At 44.0% G+C, this 22,775-nt stretch overlaps 1 protein-coding gene across 1 annotated transcript in view; it reads right to left on the bottom strand.

Moving 5' to 3' along the window:
* Positions 1–22,775, bottom strand: part of RBM20 (RNA binding motif protein 20) — a 192,833-nt gene that overhangs the window by 51,450 nt on the left and 118,608 nt on the right. The window contains exons 2-5 of the mRNA XM_034931454.2: positions 6,159–7,242; positions 4,618–4,679; positions 3,612–3,703; positions 3,155–3,252 (exon numbers count right to left, since the gene is read on the bottom strand). Coding sequence (XP_034787345.1) covers positions 3,155–3,252; positions 3,612–3,703; positions 4,618–4,679; positions 6,159–7,242 — 1,336 coding nt within the window. The remainder of the gene's footprint in view (positions 1–3,154; positions 3,253–3,611; positions 3,704–4,617; positions 4,680–6,158; positions 7,243–22,775) is intronic.

Genomic DNA, 22,775 nt, shown 5'->3' with positions numbered 1-22,775 from the left:
GGTACTAAGCTTCTCTAGGCCTCAGTTTCCCAACTGTACAATAAGGATAATAATAGTATCCACCTCATGGGGTTGTCTAGAGGACTAAATGAGCTAATACAAAACAAACATGCTAAGAACATATTGAGTACTATATAAATGTTGGCTGTTGTTTTTATTATCATCCTACAATGACTGGGGCTCTCTGTCCCCTCCTAGCTCCCAAAATGTTAGCTCTCTGTCCCCTCCTAGCTCCTCACAGAGAGCTGTCCCCTAGGTCTCTGTCCCCTCCTAGCTCCTAGCAAAATGTTTCCTGTGTTGCTTCTCACCAGGCTCAAGCCAGATAAACTCCCCATCTCTAGGTGTTCGGAGGAAGTGGCACTCAGAGCTTCGAGGAATTAATTAGAATCAACACACAAATCATCAGATAGCTTGTGCTTGCCCACTGGTACGTAATTTAAAAGTACATCCATGGGAACCTCAAAACATCTCTAAGGTGGAGCAAGTGTGACCCTGGGTATTACTAGACAGATTTGTGTAAGGGGAACACTGATACCAAGACTCGGACAAAATCCTATGGCCAGCAGACAGAGCCAGCCTTAGACAGCATGGGTATCCCCCCCACTCTTCACAGCCAAAATGGGTTAAAAGCGCTCATTACTCAAGAACAGCCATGGTTACTTCATATGTACTTGACGGTTCCCAAATCATTGTCCCTGATATTATCTCATCTGATCCTCACAAGGGCAGGACAATACTGGATCTATCCTAAGCCTTGCTCCCACTGTCTGGCGCTGGCCACTGAACCAGAAGCCTGGGCTGCAGAGCTGCATGGGATGTTCTGAGATTCGAGGAATAATCAAAACAATAAATTACACAAGCTGGATGGAAATCCAGTTGTTTACTTTATCTTCCAAAGGCATTATTGTTCCCACTTAAGGAAACAGAGCCTCAGAGAAGTAAAGTGACTTGCCTGGAGACACACAGCAAGTGGCTCCCAAAGTAGGACTTGAACTTAGGTCCCTAGAGCCAAGTCCATAGGAAAGGGTCTCTGGCTCAATGGGCAGCACTGGAGGGTGGGGAAGAGGCCTGGGACAGACTGCAGAATGTCCTGCCTGTGTCTCTCCTCTCCCCATCCACCCCCCTTTATGGAGGGGCTCAGTTAATGCCATCTCTTCCCCGTACCCAGACCCCAGGTTGGAGTCAGTTTACAAGCCCTGGCCCCTGCCCACCTGACACTCAATCCAGCCTCCCCCATCGTGGTCACAGTCCCTCCCCTTCAGTGCCTGGAGTGGGGTCTCAGGGCAGGGTTGTGAGCACAGAGGTGCCTCCATGGCCCACACCCCCATCAGGACACAAGGTCATGTTACCAGGAATCTGACCTCAGAGGACAGGCCTCACTGAATCTAGCCATTGCAGTCTCCTGGGACTGACCCGAAGCTGCCATTGACCTGGGCATGGCTCTGAGCGAGCAGAGTGCAGAGAGGGAAACCACAAAATTCTCTTTCACCAAAATGTGGGCTTCCAGACAGGGGCTCTCTCGAAGCGCTTCTCCTATTCAACATCACAGATCAACACACACAAATAAACAGAAGCCTGGGCTCAGGCAGGCCTCACGTCTCATCACGAACCGCCTCGCTTTTCCGCTTACTCACTCCCCAGAGCCTGAGAGCTGCACTTCACAGCTTACTGGCCTGATGCTTTGCATGCCAACACGTAGAGGGGACAGCACGTGGAGACATGCTCTTGTGAGCTTGTGTTCACTCGCAGGAGAAGAGAGAAAGAGGCTGCAGCAACTCACACCACAAAAGCACAGGCACAGGCTAAGGCACACAAAGAGGTGCCCTCCAGCAGGGTTCAGACAAATGCATTTGTTTTACAGTCAGTTTTCCTCCCACTCCCCTTTCTCCTGCCCAGGGGAGAAGAAGAGGTCAGATGGGGGTGTAGGGTGGTGGCACAAAACAACTGAAACCCCAGAGAGAAGAGGAGCTGTCACCGTTGGTGAAAAAGGAGAGATGAAGCTTAGGAGCTTTGGAGGACGAAAATGTATGTTGCAGAGACAGCAAAACTAAAAACAAACAAAAACATTATACAGCACAAACCAGTTCCTCAAGGGGCCAACAAACGCTACTGGTGCATAGTCCTTACTTTCACACACTTTCTGGTTCAAGCTTCAAAATTACCCTCTCATAGGAAATAATCTACTTCCATAAAACATTAAATAGTCTTAAAAAAACATAAAAAGCTCAAACTTTTTTTTTCTAAGCCAGCGCTGAATGCTAGAAAGTCCAGGAATGCCTTGAATTTTAAGGATTTATGTCTGCTTCTTAAGTCATGTGTTTCAATACTAGATGAACTGGATTAAACAGCTCTTCACTTCTGTCTGGGGTTGTTTTTCTGAATGACACAAAGCCAGATCAGCACCTCTAGGCCCAGACATAGCAGGTGATACTACAAACGCTTGATGACAACAATGACAATGGAGAAAATGGTTTTTTTGTTTGTTTGTTTTGAGACGGAGTCCCGCTCTGTCACCTGGGCTGGAGTGCAGTGGTGCGATCTCGGCTCACTGCAACCTTTGCCTCCCAGGTTCAAGTGATTCTCTTGCCTCAGCCTCCCAAGTAGCTGGGACTACAGGCATACACCATTCATGAACCAATCTATGGCCAGAAAGTGTGATGATCTCCTTGGCTGCCTGAGTCACATGCTCACCTCACTTCTGGTCATGTCATCTTGGAAACTAGAGAAGTGTAATTCCCAGAGTGGAAAATTGAAGGGTACCAGGTATAAATGGGTCTAGACCTCAAAAGCCAGCCAACTCTCCACTAAAAAAAAGTGTTAACATCCTCCCAGCCTGTGGCATGTCAGGTGCATACTGAGCATGAAGAACACAGTGCTGGGGAAAGCAACAAGCATTTCAGGGTGACTGGCACACAGAGAGGTATTTGAGGCAGGGCATGGTGGCTCACATCTGTAATCCTAGCACTTTGGCCACCTGTAATTCCAGCACTTTGGTTGACCGAGGCAGGAAGATCACTTGGGGCCAGGAGTTCAAGGCTGCAGTGAGATATGATTGCATCATTGCATTCCAGCCTGGCTGTCTCAAATAAACAAACAAATAAATAAACTAATAATCATTTTCATTAATTTCTGGAGAAAATGTTTCCGTACTCACAGTTGTCCCCACAGAAGCCAAAGGAAAAGTGGGGCTTGACTGAGCGAATGACCTTGCTGGAATGGGCACGTATGATGTTCCAAGATTTGAGGCATAATCTAAATGATGAATTACACAAAGTCAGTGAAAACCCAGAATGTAACATCAAAAGTCATTATTAGGACACAAGCAGGCATAGAAAACTGAACCTTTCCCCTTCACATATTATTAGTGATTGGCATGATTGTACCTCTGGACATGCTGATAATCAGCAAAGCTTTACGTCTCAAGTATCTCAGAGAATACTGATGGGCCCAGACAGCAGGCCCAATGCATTTTAGTGTCTTGGGATCTGTTTGCTTTCTACATCCATGAGAAGGGGACATCAGCGAAGTCCTGGTTATTAAAGACAGGACATAATGTGCCTGTGGGTAGCCCACTTCTGCTTCAAGCTGCTGACCTGTAGGGCCTTGCTCACCTTCATTCCCAGCAGGGTTATAAACAGCTGTGCTGTTGGGAGAAGCACACAATGTTCCCTCTGCTGAACCAAGTATACACCGGATGCCAGCACTGGAGAGGGCGAGAAAGGGAAACCGGCTCCTTAATAAGCTAAACAAAGAATTAGCATGTGACCCAGAAATTTCACTCGTAGGTGCAGACCCCCAAATAGTTGAAAACAGGTGTTCAAACAAAAACTGTCCCCAAACGTTCCTAGCAGCCCTATTCACAATAGTCAAAAGGTGGAAACAATCCAAATGTCCATCAAAAGATGAATGGATAAACAAGAATGTGATATATACATGTAATAGAATATTGTTCAGTCATAGAAAGGTTGTACATATTACAACATGGATGGATGTACCTTGAAAATGTTATGCTAAGTAAAAAAGAAAAAGCCAGTCACCAAAGGCCACATATCATATGATTCCATTTTACAGAAATGTACAGAACAGGCAAATCCATAGAGACAGAAGGCAGATTGGTGGTTGCCAGGGGCTGGCTTAGGGGGAATAGGGAGTGATTACTTAATGACTATGAGGTTTCCTTTTGGAGTAATGAAAATATTCCGGAACTAGAGAGTGGTAACATTTGCACAATGTCGTGAATGTGCTAAATGCCACTGAATTGTATACTTCAAAGTATTTTCAAAGTATTTTAAATAGTAAGTCCTATGTGAACTTGACTACAATGAAGAAAATGAAAGCCAGAAAAGGGAGGCACACGCCCACGCACACACGCACTTCCGGCCTCTGCCTGGTGTTTTCTGCCTAGCATTTACCACCAGGGATGCTGTAATTTTCTTGTTCATTTTGTTTATCATATCTCTGGCCTCTGTGAAGCACAAGCTCCTTGAGGGCAGGAACTTTGCCTGTTCTGGTCTCTGCTATTGCCCCAGGACTCAAAACAGCGTGTGACACACAGTAAATGCTCAGTGAATATGTGTTGAGCCTATGCATGAGCCTGTCCCCCTGAACAGCACTTACTTTTCAGAGAAGACCAGGCATTTCTGAGCGTGCAGCTTCCCTTTCACATGCAGCTCCCAGTCCTAGGTCAGAAGGAAAGAAAAGTGACCAAAGTAGAACTGAGTCCATGGGAAGGCAAAGGATGAGCACAGAGACAGTGGTCAGGCAGGGAGCACAGAGCGCCCAGAGGCTGGACCACCCCTGCAGACACATCCCTCCACCCTTCCTCTCTCCCTCCCAGGCTCCTCCCGCTGTTCCTGCCTCCCCATCCAGCCTTTGCTCCATCAGCTCCTCATCCATACATCTCATGCCCATCTTGAACAGGAGCCCAGACTCACAAATTGGATTCCCTCTACCCCTCTCAATGGACCCTTGCACCCACCACCTACTTCCCACCTCCCACCCCTTCTCCTTTCCCCCAGGAAGACCCCACCTATTTCATATCCAGTTGGGAGAATCTGGCAGGTAGACTCACAGTGACTTACAAAGCCTTAGAAAAGGTTCATGAGAGACAAAATCCTTGAGCACCTCCCCATGTCAGCTAGTCCCCTCCCAAGACTAGAGGTCAGAGGGCATGTCCTATCTGGGTCACAGGGATGCACTTGGATGGTGTGACCCAAACAGAGGTGAATGACATGCTGCAGTGTGACTCACACTCTGCAAGGACATTATTATGCTTTTGGACAGGATGAGAGATGGGAGGCAGGACAGCCCAGTGTTTAAATGGTGCAGGCTCTGAAAGGGTCAGGCCCACATTTGAATCTCCACTCTGCCACTTTCAAGCTGGGGAGGTGGCGGGGAGAAGGGGCTGAGAAAGTCATCTCATTTCTCTGGGCCTCAGTTTTCTCATCTGTAAAATGAAAATCATAATAATATCTACCTCATAAGAGTTACTGCTGGCACACAGAAAGGGTTTAATATATGGTATTTGTTATAATTGTTAATGCTTCAAAATATTTCACTGCATCTGCAATACATTTTTTTGGGGGAAATTATACTATCATATACCTCTGTTTGCAGGAACTCAAAGCATTTCCCAACCACTGGGAAGGTGTCATGAGACTCTACCTCCATTTTGCTGATGGGGAAGCTGAGGCTCTCTATAATAATTTGTCTAGGTTCCAAGGGGGAATTAATCTGTTTCCCCTGATCCAAAATTCTGCTTTTTTTCTTTTCTAACTCACTACAATATGGGTACTCAAGGGGCAGTAGATTCTAGGCATACCACGGGGGAGAAGCCCTCCACGAGAAGGCAGGAAACTCCTGAGCCCCTTCTCTGCAACCCAGGTGGGGTCCTTTGCTCCCCTACTCAGCCTCAGCTTTCTCATCTAGAAAAAGTGTGTAAGAATTTCTGACTCACCTTCAAGCAAGGGACTGGTCCTGATACATTTCTGAAATTCCTATGGGTCCTAATACCTATGATTTTAGTCAAGAATACTGATGGCAAAATTCTGTTACCCCAATGCAACAGTTCCTTGCCCATTGGCAGCATGAGTTGGGTCGTGGGGAAAGGCCTGCCCAGGCTTCTAGCTGTGGCTCCCAGCCTGTCTTGGACAACTCACCTTCAAATCAAACACCTTCTTGTCACAGATGCTACAGATATGCGGCAAGTGGAGGGGGGCCACACCGTGAAAGTCGTTCAGCTCATGAGCCTGCAGGGGCCGCACAGATAGCAACGCCTGTTCCTCCTTGGCCCTCCGCCCAGCACCGATAAAACCCTGTTTGCTGTTGTTAAGCCGACCCCCGAAGGAAGGAGGTGTCCTGTCTGAGGTTGGTTCCTCAGGGTCGTACAGCTCATAGGGCTGGTTGTGGGGTGGAGGCCACATGGGACCTGCTGTGAGATCAGGCTTGCTTTGGCCCGAGAATCCATGGGGGCTCTCCCATTGGCTGTTTGTGCCCTGCAGCAGTGGCCCGACCTCACTTTTCAGGCCCCCAGCCTGCTCAGCTGGAAATCCGCTGGCCACATGTGAACCTTGGGAGTTGGGTCCGTAAAAATCTTTGGAAAAGGCAGCTTGACCATCCTGCCCTGTGTGGCTGTAGTGCCCTTCATAGGTCACACTGCCCGAGGTTGAGGCCGAGGCTGGCAGGAAGCCAGGCTGACCATCTGTTTCAGGGCCATATGTCTGGCCAGAGCTGGCTTTGCCATACTCATAGAATCCTGCTGTAGCTGGAGCAGGCCCAGTCTTGCCAATGCCCAAGATGACTGCTGGCTGGCCAGGGGTCTGAGGCATTACCCCAGTGAAAGGATGCATCACCATGGCACTGGGTGGCTGGTTGGGAAGGTTCATGGAGGGTCCGGGGCCTCGTGTCTGGCTGGGGGGTGAAAAGGCAATTGCATTAGAGGGAAACCGGGTACTGGGTATGGCTGCAGCATGTTGCGGAACCCCAGCATGGCCGTGGGGGCCAGTGATCACAGACGGATGCCTCAGTTGATTGAAGAGAGGCTGGGACATGGCCACTTTGGAGAGGACTTGGTTCAGGACTGTGGCGGCTGCAGTGTTGTTGGTGACAGCTGTCTGTGCCAGCTTCAGCCGGTGGAGGGTGAGCTGGGCCTGCAGTTGAGCCAGTTGGAGACTGGCAGGTGAAGGAAGCAGAGGGTTCGGGTTACTGACCGAGAACGGGTTCTTGTCCAGGAGCTTGGCGGCACTGTGGGAAGATAGAGGTCTAGATGCACAGCTGGTTTTCAGTGAGGGGGGCAAGGGGCTGTTCTTCGTTATCTGTGGTCCCCCCTCCCACATAAACAAGACCTTCCCACACTGGTCCCACATACAAGTGAATCTGCAAAAACCTGTGCTCACACATACACATTAAAAAAAAAAAAAAAACTCCAATGGAAAAATTATATGACAGAACGTTCAATCTCACTAGTAAGTAGAAACATAAACTAAAACCATTCAAAACAAAGATTTGCCTAGTAAAATAGCAATTTTTAAAAATGGCACTCCGTGTTGGAGAGAGAGTAGAATAGGCACAATGTCAATGATAATCAACGCATACAGCTTTGTTAAAAGATAGTCTAACAAAATGCATTTATTATAGCCATATTCTTTGACCCTGGAATTCAATTATATAAATCAAAACTGAGAAAATGAGCTCAAATGCAGACAAAATTTGATACCCAAAGATGCTTAATACTATACTATTTAAGAGTCCAAAGTTGAAAATTACAAATATCTAACAATAGGGAGATGGGATTTGAACTGAGGAAATTATGATACACCAACATAATAAAATATTAAGTAGCCATTACTACTGGTGTTCAAATTTCTACTTTATTATGTAACATTTAGGACATTCAAAAAAGAGTACACAGCACCAAGCTTAAGACAGACAGCATTCCAATACGATAAATCTCCCTTGGTTACGTGCTCTCCCCACCTCACCCTTCTCCATGATTGCCAATGGTAAACATTATCTTGAATTTGCCAAAGTCTCTGTTACAAAAAAACAAAAACAAAACCACTGTAATGACATGAGAAAATCTATATGCTCTAATGTTCAGTGAAAAAGGCAGGCTTAACAATTGCCTACAGAGTGAATCGTGTTTACATTTGTGCCAAACACATTTTCATCCTTGTCCTGATTTCACATCCAAAAGTAACATGAATTGTCTTCCTGTCCGAATATAGGCACAAACAAATTCAGCATCTCCTATACTCTCACAACATGAACCACTTCTGACACTAGATGTGTGGGAGGTTTTCTCCACACACCAAGCAAGCAACCAGTTCTGCAGTGGACACCAGCTGGGTGTCTGCCAATTCAGTTCCGACACTACCTGGGGAAAGCGTCAGATCCCACAGGTTGATGGCTCAGCCCCACAGGACTGTCCCCCCACTTTGGATGTCAATCACAAGCCCCAGGTTGTTTTACTCATGCTTCTGACCAACTGGCTGTAAATCAGAATTAGACTAATTTGCTAGAGAGGCTCCCAGAACTGAGGGAGATGCTTAGTTTTACTGGTTTATTAGAAAGGATATATGACAAAGGATGCCAAGGAACACCAGATGGAAGAGGTGCATGGGGCAAAGTGTTTGGGAAGGGGTACAGAGCTCCCACATCCTCTCGGGCACCCCCCCTCCAGGAACCTCCACATGTCCCAGTCCTTTCTGGGTTTTTACGGAGGTTTCATTGCACAGGCATGATTGATTAAATCATTGGCCATTGGTGATCAATTCTACTTTCAGCCCCATTCTCCTTCCCTGAGATTAGGGGTGGGGCTGAAAGTCCCAATCCTTCCATCCTGCTGTGGTCTTTCCAGTAACCAGACCCCATCCTAAAGATACCTAAGGGGCTGCCAGACATTTGTCAGCTCATTAGCATACAAAAAGATATGTATCCGATTCCAAAGACTTTTGGAGTTTTATGCTAGGAAACGTGAGGAAGACCAAATCTCACAATATCACAGTTCCCTTCAACTGAGCTCTCAAACCTAACTAGCATAAGGAATAACCAAAAAGTTACAAGTAAAAAAATCTGAATTTGAGGTAGGGGGCAATAGCAGACTCTCACCCAATCTTACTGCAGAAAGGGTGTCCGTCTGACATGTGTCTTTCATGTGACCTATATTGGTTGGTTATAGTGGTTTCTGGACCAAAAATCAGTGTGCATGGTCTGGAAACTGGAAAGACTTTCCCAGAATGTCTGGGATATGTGGTTACCACAGGCAGGGAGGGAATCTTTGGTTAAGACCATATTTTCCAGGTTTTAAATTCCCCTCTGAAAAGTGGGTGTCATCAGGAAATATGTTCAGGATGTTGATGAACTGGAATTCTGGGACATTTGAATGGGAAGAAGGGGACTGGAAAACTGGAAATTGGGGTTGCCATAAACAATGCGTGCTGTACAATAAGCATGCTTAGGCAGTACAGGGTAGACACTGCACAACTGGGACACCTTAGTCTCCACTGTCACAGGTTCTGTACAGTAAAAATCCAATGATAATGGAACAAAAACGAGAGAGGCTGGGAGCTAGCTCAGCTGAGGAGGAAAAGGGAGACATGGCAAGTGACATGGGTTGCCACACTGTCTTGTTGGAAGGGAGTTCCCAGAACATCAGGCACACCCACATTTAAATGTAAGTACGAAGCACATTTGAGAGCCAGATAAAATGCCTTTGTTATTCTTTCCCATTTGCATGAAAAATCAAAAATTGCCTATAAGTTGTTAAAAAGACACCACCTTCCCCAGCCAGCAGCCCTGCTATGCTCCAAGGGCAGAACAGGCTGGCTGCATTTTAAAATATGGGGGAAGAGGGCACTGAAAGTTAGAGGTAGTTACAGCCCTGTTCTCCTTTGGGGAGCCGGGCTGGTTGCAAACAAGCCTTGGGGGTCCCTGGGTGACCCAGCACAAATTCAACAGCAGCAGAATGGGGAGGGACCGATGTCTATGTAGGCACGAATACGGAAGGAAGAGGAGAATGGATGGTCAAGAGTCTGATGATAGATTTTGACTTGTGTAGTATTAAGTAGCTGAGCTTTAGAAAAGCAATTAAGCTTAACTCAAAACCGTGGCCACACAGGGCCAACTCTTCCTCCCAGGTTTGTCCATCATGCAGCCTGTTCTTGCTAACAAGGCGATAATGAGGTGCCAACTTGGTTTCCATGACCAGAGTAAGACAAGGTTGGTTTTGTTTTTCCCAGAGAAGTCAGCTCTATTTTCTAAAATTGCATTCTGGGCAGGAGGGAGCTCTTAGTAGAGATTCCCCCTTGCCACTGAAAGGACACGTGAGAAAGGGCTTTCCAACTAGGAAAGCCAGCCATGCTGGGTATTTGCAGGTCAGCCATGGGAAACCTGTCCTTTTCAGAGTATGGCCCAGGTTACAGACGTTAACCTATTCAGATTCCTCAAAAAATAAGAAAACTAACCAGGTTTTCTTCTTAATTTTTGCTTTGACTAGGAAATTTTCATCATTCCCAACTTTAGTCAACCTTAAGTAGAAGTGATTTCACATGAATCGTCAGAGCTGAGCACCTGTTTTCATCCAAACACCCTAGACAAAGAAGAAAAAACACATCATACTATTTTTAAAGCCCTAAAATTCTTAGCCTGCAATAGTTAATAACCTGAAATTGAGGTGCATATAGTAGTGATCATATTTCTGAACCAAAAATTGGGGTGCATGATCTGACACCCCTGGAAGCTGGAACTGATGTCTCCTGCTGTCTTCCAACTCCTTAGTTTGTCACTTTTATATCACTCCGCACATCCTATGCCTTGGGTTAAAAATAATTGCGTGCGTGCCTTTCTACTCCACTAGACATAAGTTCCACAAGAGAAAGGAGTATGTCTTGGAGAATCTTGTATTTCCTCAGCACACTGCCTCCCACTTTATGGGCACAAAGTAATTGCCGTGAACAAAATGAAGAAGGAAGATAATGGGTATGGCTCATCAGAATGTGGTGGCTTTGAGGCAATATGGACACCTCTTTTATGAGTACCCAATTCTGTGGAGAAAAACCCACAAATAGCTCAAAAAGGACAATCTAAATACACCCAAGAAGCAAATAAATTTTGCTGTTGTAAAAAACTAAACCTACAAGCAGGTACAAAGTCACCTTCCTAGGTCACTATCTACAATTTCCCACTCCAATGCAGGAGCTTCAGTACACTCTTTCTCTGTCTAAGTTCAGGTTTTTAAATTGAGTGGATAATCCCTGCAGTAGGCTGAATAATAAAAATGTCCACATTCTAACCCACAGAGGCTGTGAATATGTTATCTTACATGGTAAAGGGGACTTTGCAGACATGATTGAATTAAAGATCTTGATTATCTGAATTTCTGAATTTAATTTGGTATGCCCAATGTAATCACAAGAGTCCTTCTAAGACGGAAGCAGGAGGATCAGAGTCAGCGAGAAGATATAAGGATGGAAACAGAAGTCAGAGAGGAGAGAAGATGCTTTGCTGCTGGCTTTGAAGATGGAGGAAGGGGCCATGAGCCAAAGAAATGCAGGAAGCCTCTTAGAAACTACAAAAGACCAGGAAACAGATTGTCCCTTAGAGCCTCCAGAAGGAACTAACACCTTGACCGTAGTCCAGTGAGGCTGGTTTTGGACTTCTGGCCTCCAGAACTGTAAGATAATACATGTATGTTATTATAAGCCATTAAATTTGTGGCAATTTGTTACAGCAGCAATAGAAAACCAACACAATTCCCAAGACAATTAGATGCAAAAGTGGCTTCCACTAGAGAGGCGGTGGTAGGTGTAGGGGCTGACTGGACCTTGCTGGTATGAATTGATCCCCCCAGCGTACAGACCATCTGACCAAACATCCAAAGACCCTCTGGGAATGTAGTCAGGGGCCAATTCTGCACAAATAGGGGCCCATGCAATGTGTCTCAGACCTGGCCAGTCCAAGAACCATATCCCTCTGGCAACAGTGATTGGCTCATGGGGGAACACTCTCTAATACTTTGTTAGAGCTATCACGCATGATTCTCTGTCATGCCATGGTTGCTAAATTGTTGTTAAGCCATCACTTAATGACAGCCTGCTTGAGAATAAAGCCAACTCAGAAGATGCTGGCCTGAAGACAGAGGTACAGGCAGCTCCTTGATGACTTCCTAGGAATGCTTTGAGCCAGCTTCTCCTGAATCCACCCTGTACTTTGCTGGACATGAAGCAATGCATTTCCTTTATTTGCTTAAAGAAAGCCAACCTACGTAAACCACGGGCATTTAACCATCTTTTAAAGATGGTTCCTTTCTGTGGCCCACATTGACTTGAAGGTTCCTGGTCACCCTCCAGTTTCCTCTGCAGGAGTGGACTGACTGTGAGGACCCAGTAGTTGGAGCTACAGGGTCACTATCATCATCATAGGGAGAAAAGAGGATTAGAAGATAAGGAGTGGGCAACTGCTGAGAGAGGAGGGAGCAGGCATGGGGATGGGATTTGAGGGATCCAAGAGAGTCTTAACATCTGGTTGGTGAACCAGGACTTAAAGGGCTGTGGAATAACAAGGACACAGCTGAAGTGCAGTAGAGTGAATGTGCGTAGATGTATCAGCAGGCTCTCTCCTGGTAATGTCCAGCCATCCAGAAGCAGGAGCCAAGAACCACAGCCCAGAGCATGGTAGTGCCTAAACTCATGCACCGGCCACATCTGCAATAAGCACAATATCTTCCAAGATAACCAGTTCAGGAATTTAAATTCACTTCCAGTGCAACTGGCTGAGTGGTGAATGCGCCATTTCTTCTTTTGTGCTAAAATATAGAAAGTAATCGAGGTGAGAGGGCTGATGACCAGGCAAGAAAATATTTTCTAGGTATGACCACACTATAAAGGTGTGGCCAAATAAATGCAACGCTGAAGGTCAGATCTTTAGAGCAGAGTTGAGAATTTATGATCTTTCCATGTCTTTATGACACATTCTGCTAGTGTCAACACAGGAGAGACTTAAAGCAAAGAGAGGATTAATGTCAACTTAACTAACAAGAACTACATTATAGTTTTCCTTCCTTCTGAACCATTTTTCTTTAAAACATTCCTTATTTATGGTATTTTGGTGGGAATTTCTTCTTAATATTTATCTTTCCTAGATCAAAAATTCTCAACTCTGCTATAATGCTTTCAGAAGCTAGGTCAGAATATGAACTAGAGAGGGATATTCCTGAATGTCAGGTTACAAAGGTGACAATGACAACACAACAGTCATATTGGGGCTAAAGTTCAAACTCTAGCTAGTGATCACACTTTAAGAGTGAGGTGAGGCCTTACAGACAATTTAGTTTAACTCACTCATTCTACAGACAAAAACAAAACAAAACAAACAAAAAGGAAACAACAAAAAACAAACAAACAAAAAACCGCAAAAGCCAATGAAGTTGGCATCCTCTGTGAAACCACCCAAGTCACACACCGAGACAGAGAAGAGCTGGGACTGGAATGCAGGCTGCCTCTGTCCTCAGGGCTGATGGAGTGGCTGTGGTCGGATACACGCCTATCAACATATACCAGATGAATTCTCTCTTTGCAAGGAGAAGATGAGGCCACACATCTTTTGGATAGTGCTCTTTCTTGATAACAATAGGGCTGCTGGGTCTTCACTAGCTTGGCCTCTGTGACTAATTTTGAGACTACTGGGTCAATGCTGCTATTCTGTGTTTGGGCCTTAGCCATGACATTACCATATGATGATTCATATCACCATGACACCTCTTGGAATGATTCATAACAGCAATCTAATCCTATCATCTCTCTTTTGTTTTGTGTTTTTCAGTTGGTGTGTTAATGAGTGTTCTCACTTCATTAGCTGTCTCATCTCCAGAACAGCCATATGGACAGCTAAGTCAAATATGACCATTTCCAGTCTATAGTAAGAAGACTGAGACCAAGAAAGATCAGATGAACCGTGTGAGGTCATCCAGTGAATAAGGGACTTGACTGGGACTTGAAGGAGGGTTTTTAAACTGTAAGGCCAATATTCTATCCTCTGTTTACACGTTCATTAAAGGGAGCTCCAAAAACCACATTTCTGGGCCTACTTCCTTTGGGCCAGTTAAACATGAGTTTGGGTTAGTTAAACATGAGTTTAACTAACATGTTTGGTATCAGATCCCTGGGCTTTCAGTCCACTGTGCCCCGTACGTCGCTTATCAGGCAGAGCACAGTCTCAGAACCAGGGGACTATGCAGTCACAATGGGGCAGCTGGTGGGTTTAGAACTGACATGAGAGGCCTGCCTTTCACGCTGGACTTATTAGAACGGCTCAAAACCTGCCAAAGAGAACTGATCCTGCAGCAAATGCAGAGAGAATGATACACATTCTGCTAGTGTCATCACAGGAAAGACTTAAAGCAGAGGATTAATGTCAACTTAACTAACGAGTCCCATAGTATAGTTTTCTTTCCTTCCTTCTGAACCATTTTTATTTCTTTAAAAATATTCTTTATTTTTATAAAATGAGGGTATGGTATTATAGGTGAGAATTTATTTTTAATATCCATATTTGGGTTTTTTTGAAAATTTTAAAATACAGAAATATGAAGAGGAAAACAAACACTTATGAATTCAGTGCCCATTATCCAAAATGAATAAATGCTACTGTAATGGTCATTTTGCTTCAAAATTTTTTAATAAAAGAATATTTGACAGATAAAGCTGAAGCCCCCTTTGAGACTCTGCTAAGTTCAATCCCACCTTCATCTCCCCAGTGACATCCACATGTGGTATGTCTATCTGTCTGTGTATCTGCCTGTATCTATATATAGAAAAAAAGCAGGAAAATAAGGGATTTTTCCACATGTGTGCGTTTATAAAATAGTGCCTAGGACTGATATCAACAAAATTTCTCCTTAAGAACAAATACATAACCTACCAAGTTCCCTCTTACACACTGAAGACTGAGAATAGCGCAATGGAGTGCAAAATCAGGAAGCTAGAAATCAGAAGACCTGGGCCTGGCCCAACAGCCCTTATTTACTCCCTGTGGGATCCTAGGTCAGTTAGTTTCCCTGGATCTCAGGGAGTTTTTTTTTGTAAAATGAGAAAGCTGGATGAAAGGATCTCCAAGGTCCCTTCACCTTTGAAATCTGATAACTCTAAGGTTTAATTTCCTCATCTGTCAAATGGAGATCGTAATGTCTGTTCCACTCACTGTAAAGATCAAACGTGATGTGCAGGTGCTCTGGAAAATATGATAATTATATTAACTATCATTATCATTGCTCACAAATTCAGCTATTTCTGCGCCTGGCCACTCCTGGGAGTGCTTTTAAAGAAACCATTGTTATATATACAGCCATGTGCCACTTAACAATGGAGACATGTCTTGAGAAATGTGTTGTTAGGCAATTTTGTCATGCGAACATCATAGAGTGTACATACACACCTAGGCTATATGATATACCCTATTGCTCCTAGGCTACAAACTTGCACAGCATGTTCCTGTACTGAATGCTGGAGGCAACTGGAACACAATGGTGAGTATTTGTGCATCTCTAAATATGTTTAAACCTAGACAAGTACAGTAAAAATGCAGTATTATAATCTTATGGGACCACCATTGTATATGCCATCTGTTATTGACCAGAACATCGTTATGCAACCCGCGACTGTATATGGCTTCGTTCAGAGGCATGTGTTGCAGGCCAGACAGCATGAAATAATTTCATTCTCTCTAACCTTGTTCTGTTAGGCAGTCAGTTCAGCACGGAGGCTCTCTTACCTATATCCCTGAAGATTTAGTAAATGAAATACCAAAAATACTTTATTATAAAATTGTCTCATCTACAAAGACATTTCCCAGATGGACCCACAGCTTTCAGAGTGAAATGTGGCTCAAATCCATTTAGGACAGGAGTTGGTTTGTCAGAGATGCAATTATTAAGAAAATCCGCAATGGGCAAAAATTAATTGGTTTTGTGCAGTCTCAAATTGAGGAAGCTGGTTTGACTTCTGGGGTTAGGGGAAATCTTTCCATTTTCTCGGTAACATAAGATCTGGTGACCTCTCAACTGAGAAACTTTTCTTGGGAACATCTGAGTCTTTTGTAATGGAAAAATGAGCTTTTCGAAATGTATATTTTAAAACTGCTATGCAAAGTTCTCTAAGAAACCAAATTGCTAATGTTTATACACACAAAGAAATATATAGGGATTTACAGATCAATCCTGGCCCAGTGATAGAAAATGTACATACAAGCACTGATGCCTTGGCATATACTGGCCCCTCTCCCTACACAACCTCATCCCTACTCCCCTTCACCTAGATATCTACCATCCTTTGAAATGTAGCTCACAGGACACCTCCTCCAGGCAGCCTTCTCTGGTTTCTGCTCCCATCCAGTGTGCACTGATGTCCCTTTCATGATCTTCAGAATGCCCTTCTGCTCCATCAGCCTCAACTGTACTCTCTTCTAACTCCACCACCTGCTCCCATAATTGTCTACTGAAGCACTTGTCTGACTTTCCCACTGTCCCATGATCATTCGAAGATAGGAACTATATGTGTCCCACACCACATCACAATACCTAGCACATGGTAGGTGTGTGGAACCAATAAACACTTCTATCCAATGGGCTAGGCATGGTGGCTAACGCCTGTAATCCCAGCACTTTGGGAGGGTGAGGCAGGCGGATCACTTAAGGTCAGGAGTTCTAGACCAGCCTGACCAACATGGCGAAACCTGGTCTTTACTAAAAAAACACAAAAATTAGCCAGGCATAGTGGTGCGCGCACCCGTAGTCCCACCTACTCGGGAGGCTGAGGCAGGAGAATCGCTGAGATCACACCACTGCACTCCAGCCTGGGCAACAGAGCCAGACTCTGTCTCAAAAAAACCCACAAAAAAAACAAAAAAAAATTTATCCATGGACATGCCTGCTCCATGTATATGTGTATGTAGATAATAGCTGTGTGTTCTCCCTTCGTTTTCTTGGCTTAATGTTCCCTGTGTATTGCTACAATGCTTTGAAAGATGAAGCTCTACAGAGAATGTGGATTAGATTCAGTCTTTGAACACGGACAAAATTATGTAAATATCACTAACCACATCAAGTATAAAATTGTAAAGTATTCAACAAACAGACTTCTTGTCACATTTTTCCTTTTAACTAAATCGGAAGAAAATGCAATTTCAGTGTGTGCCTCTGAGGCGCTGTTAAGTGCCTAATCTACATGATGTTGGGATGAAACCTATGTTCCAGGACTGGTCCCCATGTTCTGTGAATTTTCTTTTCAGCAGTTTACATCACCGATATTTTTTTCTATTAAATGTACAAAGACAGTTATAAAATTCAAGCCAATTTGAAATGAAAGAATTTTGGATTAATTTTAAAGAATTAAAATTCTGTTGGTCTTTTTCTAGAGTTGCCTGACAATTAACCTAGACATTTTAACTGATGTGATTTCAGCCAAATACTAGAAGTCCACATAAAACTGGAGAGGCAATGTGGGCCAGTGGGGGAGGAAGACTGTGTCGGTTTTAAGTAGACCAAAAGCTCTGTCACCAATAACTCTACATCTTATTGACTTCATGTCACCCTATCGACCTTAGTTTTCTCATCTGTGAAATGGGAGGGTCAGATGAGACAACATTTAAGGTTTCTTTATGCCTTACGATTTTAGGATGGTGGGTGTTTTCTTAAGGCAGTTATTCATGACACAGAAAAGTTAGGATGATCTGGCCATGGTGCAGAGACAGATCCCAGGACTGGGGTACCTCAGTTTCTGACAAGGTGAAATAACAGCAGTAATTCAAATTTTGGTGGGCACCCAGAGAGGAGAACTTCCTAAAACACAGATGCTGCGCCCACCCCTCACCACCACCCACACCCTCATCTCTGTGTCTGACTCAGAAGATCTGGGGGTGGAGCTTGAACATGTACATTTCTAACAAGTCCAGGTGAGGCTGATGCTGCACTTTGAGAACCACTGTACTAGAGTATTTTGAAAATACTTTCCAACCCTAAGAATGTACAGTGAGGTGGCTGGGGGTAGTGGCCTCACACCTGTAATCCTAACACTTTGGGAGGCCACGGCAGAAGGATCACTTGAGGCCAGAAATTCGAGACCAGCCTGGGCAACATAGAGAGATTCTGTCTCTAAAAAATTTTTTAGATTGGCCAGGCATGGTGGCGCACAACTGTAATGTTAGCTACTTGGGAGGCTCAGGTGGGACGATCACTTGAGCCCTGGGTTTTGAGGTTACAGTGAGCTATGATACCACCACTGCACTCCAGCCTGGGTGAGTGAGCAAGACCCTGTCTGAAAAAAAAAAATCTATAGTGAGTTATCAGGAATTGAGTAACCCCTGTATTTTAACGAGCTACTTCTACTAGCTGCAAGTACACCAAGAATGGGCTTCCTCTTCCATGGGGGTTTCAGACAACGTAAAAATAATTTCAAGGGACACATGTAATTAATTGTAAAACTACCTTCCCTTAAGAGACATAATCAAGATTTTCAGAACATTCGGGCTGCTGTAATAAAAACACTCAAGGTTCAGGGAACCTTAGGTAACATAGATGGTTGAGTGACTGGCTTGGCATCATATTACCAGGTTTGTTGGAAAGGGAGAAAGCATACCTCCATCTACATTGAGTTCACTAGTGCAGAGAACAGAGGGTGAGCTTCCAGAAAGCTGAAAGTTCTTTAGTCAACACCCACCCCTATCATTATAAAAAGCCCATTCCAAAACTCACCCTAGAAGGCTTAGGCTAAAACAAACAAATAAACAACAACAAAAAAAAGGTTGTTGATAAAGTCATCTATATCACTAGATCTCAAACTTGGTGGCACTTAGGAATTACTTGGGAAGTTTTAAAAAGAACTGGGGCTTGAGTCCCACCTCCAGTGATTGACTCAACCCAGGCATTGGAATTTGTAATATTAATAGCTCCCCAGGAGAACAATTGTGCAGCAAAGTCTAAGAATTACCAATCTATAAAAGAATAGAATCAATCTGTTCTTTATTACTTTGGGTCCCACAAGCCATTTTTGTCACTCCAAACAGCATGACCATTTATCTTAAATGACCCTGAAGAATAAACACTGAAATTTCTACAAGTCCACAAAGGGTCACAAGTCCACAAAGGGTCAAACACAATACAGCTAAAAATATTTCTTAGTTCTATTGATGCACCTTTTCATGCAAATCGATAAATATTTTTTGCAACAAGATTTCCCCCAGAGAACACATACAGTTTCTGCTGCAGAATGCCAGGTGAGGTTTGCTAGGCGAGGAGATTTGCCTTCTAATTAAAAGCACCTTGAGGACATCATCCACATCCTAGAATCTTTCAAACTCCCAAGTGCCTATGTGGTTCAGCACTGGGCAAATTAGAGGCACTGAACAAATACTGGTTCAACTGACTTGAAATTATGACTGTCTTAAGCATGTGGGAATGTAGATCTTACCAGAATACCCTGTTTCCTTGTGAAGGACATGGTATATGTTTCTGTGTGTGTTTTGGGAATGTGCACAGTTTAATTCCTTTACATTCCTTAGATTAAATGAGAACATTAAGATTGGGGCTTTATAAATAAGCCATATAACTATTTATTGAGAAAAATATCCCTTTCCCAAAATGGGTGGAAGTTTCTGGTGCCTTAAGAGACGTACATATCTTTCTGACTACAGCCAACAAAACACAGATGTCACCCAAGGCAGAGAATATTATATGTGCATGACTTTTGGCTTTTGCCTGTATCTTACAAAGCTGTGGCCATAAGAAAGTTACTGCAGAGTAGAGATAAAAGACAACCTCACAACGGTTAGATACACAGGCCCATCTTCATCACATTTGCATGTGCCATTCTAGATATTTTCTTAGAATACCACAAACTAAACCTGTGGTTACGATCCAAGCAGATTGAAAACTGCCTTGGCTGAGGCCAGAAAGAATGGTTAAAGCTTGAAGACTGATTTTTTTTACTTGAAACTGCTCTCCAGCACTTTCCCCAGCTACCCCATCCATTGCTAATTAGAAGCAGCCAAGGCTTGACATGTACACAATTCTCTGTGGTAAAATTGATTATTATATTACTATGGAAAATAAGGAAGTCATTTCATTCGAAATATCAAATTCCACAAAAATCATACATGGCAGCTGTTAGCATATGCATGTGGGGGAAGGGTAAGTGCGTGAACATATTAACCCTCTCCCCTTCAGTTTTCTGACATCTCAGAATTGCAAGAAAGAAAAGATTCCAATGCATATAAGGCAGAAACCAATGGCAAAGCTGCATAAAAGCTATTTTTAAGGTTAAAAAAAAATCTCCGTGATATAAGACACCCCGTCCATGCCGTTTTATGAGTATGGATTTGCTTTTACACACTTGCAAGCAGAAAACTAGTATTCCTCTACCACATGTGTTGAAGCTACTTGTAATTGCATCAGATAGAGAAATGAGGTGAGTCATGTTTGGTTGTGCTTGAGTCTGCTAACAGACCATCATGTCCATGTCCAAATCTGTACCCTGAACCGCACAACAGAAGTTTATGCACTTGCTTGCTTGCTTGACGACAATGAAAATAGTTCTGTTTAAACACTTAACTTTACTTAAAGATACCTAAGAGGTGCTGAAATTCATATTCCAGCTACTTCAGGGGTGCTCAGAAGCTATTCTCAAGCCTTGTTTCTTGGCGAAATATCCCCTGCTCATGAATTTTAACACGGCACTCCCCTCCTGGTCCAGAATGAGTCAACACTCAACAGATACGAGATGTTTCAAACACCTTTAAGTTCATTTTCCATCACTGCCAAATTCCAGCAATTAACACAAAGCACCTCACCCTTAAGAGATGCCCATCATTTATAAAGTTTTGGGATTCTGAATGCATCCCCTTCCATTCTCCCAGATCTGGTGATAACGCAATCTGTTTTCCAGTAGCCTTGCGACTTTTCTTTAAAGAAGAGTTTAGTAACCAGCATAAAAAGAGCATCTAGACTTCCTGACATTAGGATCGCTGATTTCACTGGGGTCATGAGGAGCTGTTTTAGGTCACATGTTAAACTGCCGTTGTGAATCATTTGTTAATTTTTTTTTTAAACGGAGGGGGTGGGGACACAGACAAATCGCATACTCATGCACAAATGCTCAGCGCCGAGAAATGTTTAGAGGTGCTGCCTGAACTGGAGAATTAAAAAAGAAACAAACCTCTATTTCTCCCTTGTGCTGGGGAAAGGTAGGATGACGTCATGCAACCTTACCTTTCTGAAACATACCAGGGTGCCTGGCACGACGGGCTGACCTGTGGCTACCGAAGCCTGGAGTCATTTTGGGTGTTGCGCATGTGCCTCCCTAGAAAATTCCAATGACATTCTACCAGCTTTCTGCATGCCAATCATGACAAGCCTTCACTCAAACTATCTCGAGTCTGGAAAGGGGCAGCGGAGGGGGTATGCAAGCGAGGGAGGGACGGAGCGAAAGAGAAAGAGCAGTGCCTGAGCACGGCATACCCGCCTGGAAGGGCAGTCACATGCCACCGGGAGCCATTCCTGCTGCATTACACATGCCGAGTGTAAATGGCAAACAATATCAGTCGATGTTTATGCCACATGTTCTCAGCCTCTTCACATATCAACACCCAAGCCAGCTCTATGGAGACAGGTCTCCTGAGAGCACTTCAGAAGAAGGGATCTAGGTCTGATCGCGCTGACCATTTTTAATAAAATTCCAAAGCCTCGCCTGGTTTACTTCCCTATTTTTTGTTGCTGCTGCTGTGGGTGGTGGTGGTGGTGGTCTGTTTGTTTGTTTGCTTGCTTGCTTTTTACTCTGGGTTTTCACGGGTGAAAATTTGGTCCTGAAGATACCCTTAAAAACCTTAGCAATCCAGCTACATCAGACAACCCCAGCAAACTGACTCCCAGCCAGCAAAGCTCCTGAAACACTTGCCCTTCTTTATTTTTGTGGAACAGGAGATGAACGGAGATGACCCATCATTTCACCTACCCAGTGGTAACTGCAATACCTTTCAGGAGGAAAAGTGAGCTCTCCTTTGCTCTAAGCAGTGGCTGGGGATAATTTTGGCCCCCAGGGTAATGCTGGAAACAGTTTGTTGTCAGAACTGAGGGGGGTGATGGGATGCAACTGGCATCTACTGGGCAGAGACCAGGGATGCTGACAAAATCCTACAATGCTCAAGACAACCACCACAAAGGATAATTATTTGGCCCAAGATATCAACAGTGTTGCAGTTGAGAAACTGTGCTCTCAGGCTAACGCCTTCAACCAGTCTTGCAGAAAGTACAATACCAAAAAAAAAAAAAAAAAAAAAAAACAGCCAAGAAGCCCCTCTCTGTGAGGAAGTGGCTAAAGACCCTGGCTGGCCTCACTCAGAGTTTGATTACTTAGAAATGTAACTTTTCTTCCGAGGAGCCACCGTTCTCCTGCCAACTTTTTTTTTACTTTTCTCCTTCCAAATCTCACACTGTAATCCTTAAACACTCAAACCAAACTTAACCTTCACGTGATTTTCTAAAATCAAAATCTGTTGTCACAGGTACTTCATTGTCAGGTTATGCAAAGCAACCATCATTCCAGTTTGTCCTGTCTGGGACAGGCTGATGTCTACCTGCAATGCCTGGTGTCCACTGTAATCTCCTATCCAAAACAGTCAATAGGGTATATTCCTTTTAAAAGGTCAAAACTCCCCAGTGAGCTTATAAATGACTTAGTGATTGAGGCTTACTAGATTCTCCTATTTTAACTTAGCCCCTTGGAGGAGATGGG

Source organism: Pan paniscus, chromosome 8, assembly GCF_029289425.2.
Source record: "Pan paniscus chromosome 8, NHGRI_mPanPan1-v2.0_pri, whole genome shotgun sequence".
NCBI lineage: Eukaryota > Metazoa > Chordata > Mammalia > Primates > Hominidae > Pan > Pan paniscus.
The sequence above is the reverse complement of the archived record's forward strand: the minus strand, read 5'-3'. Positions and strand labels throughout refer to the sequence as shown.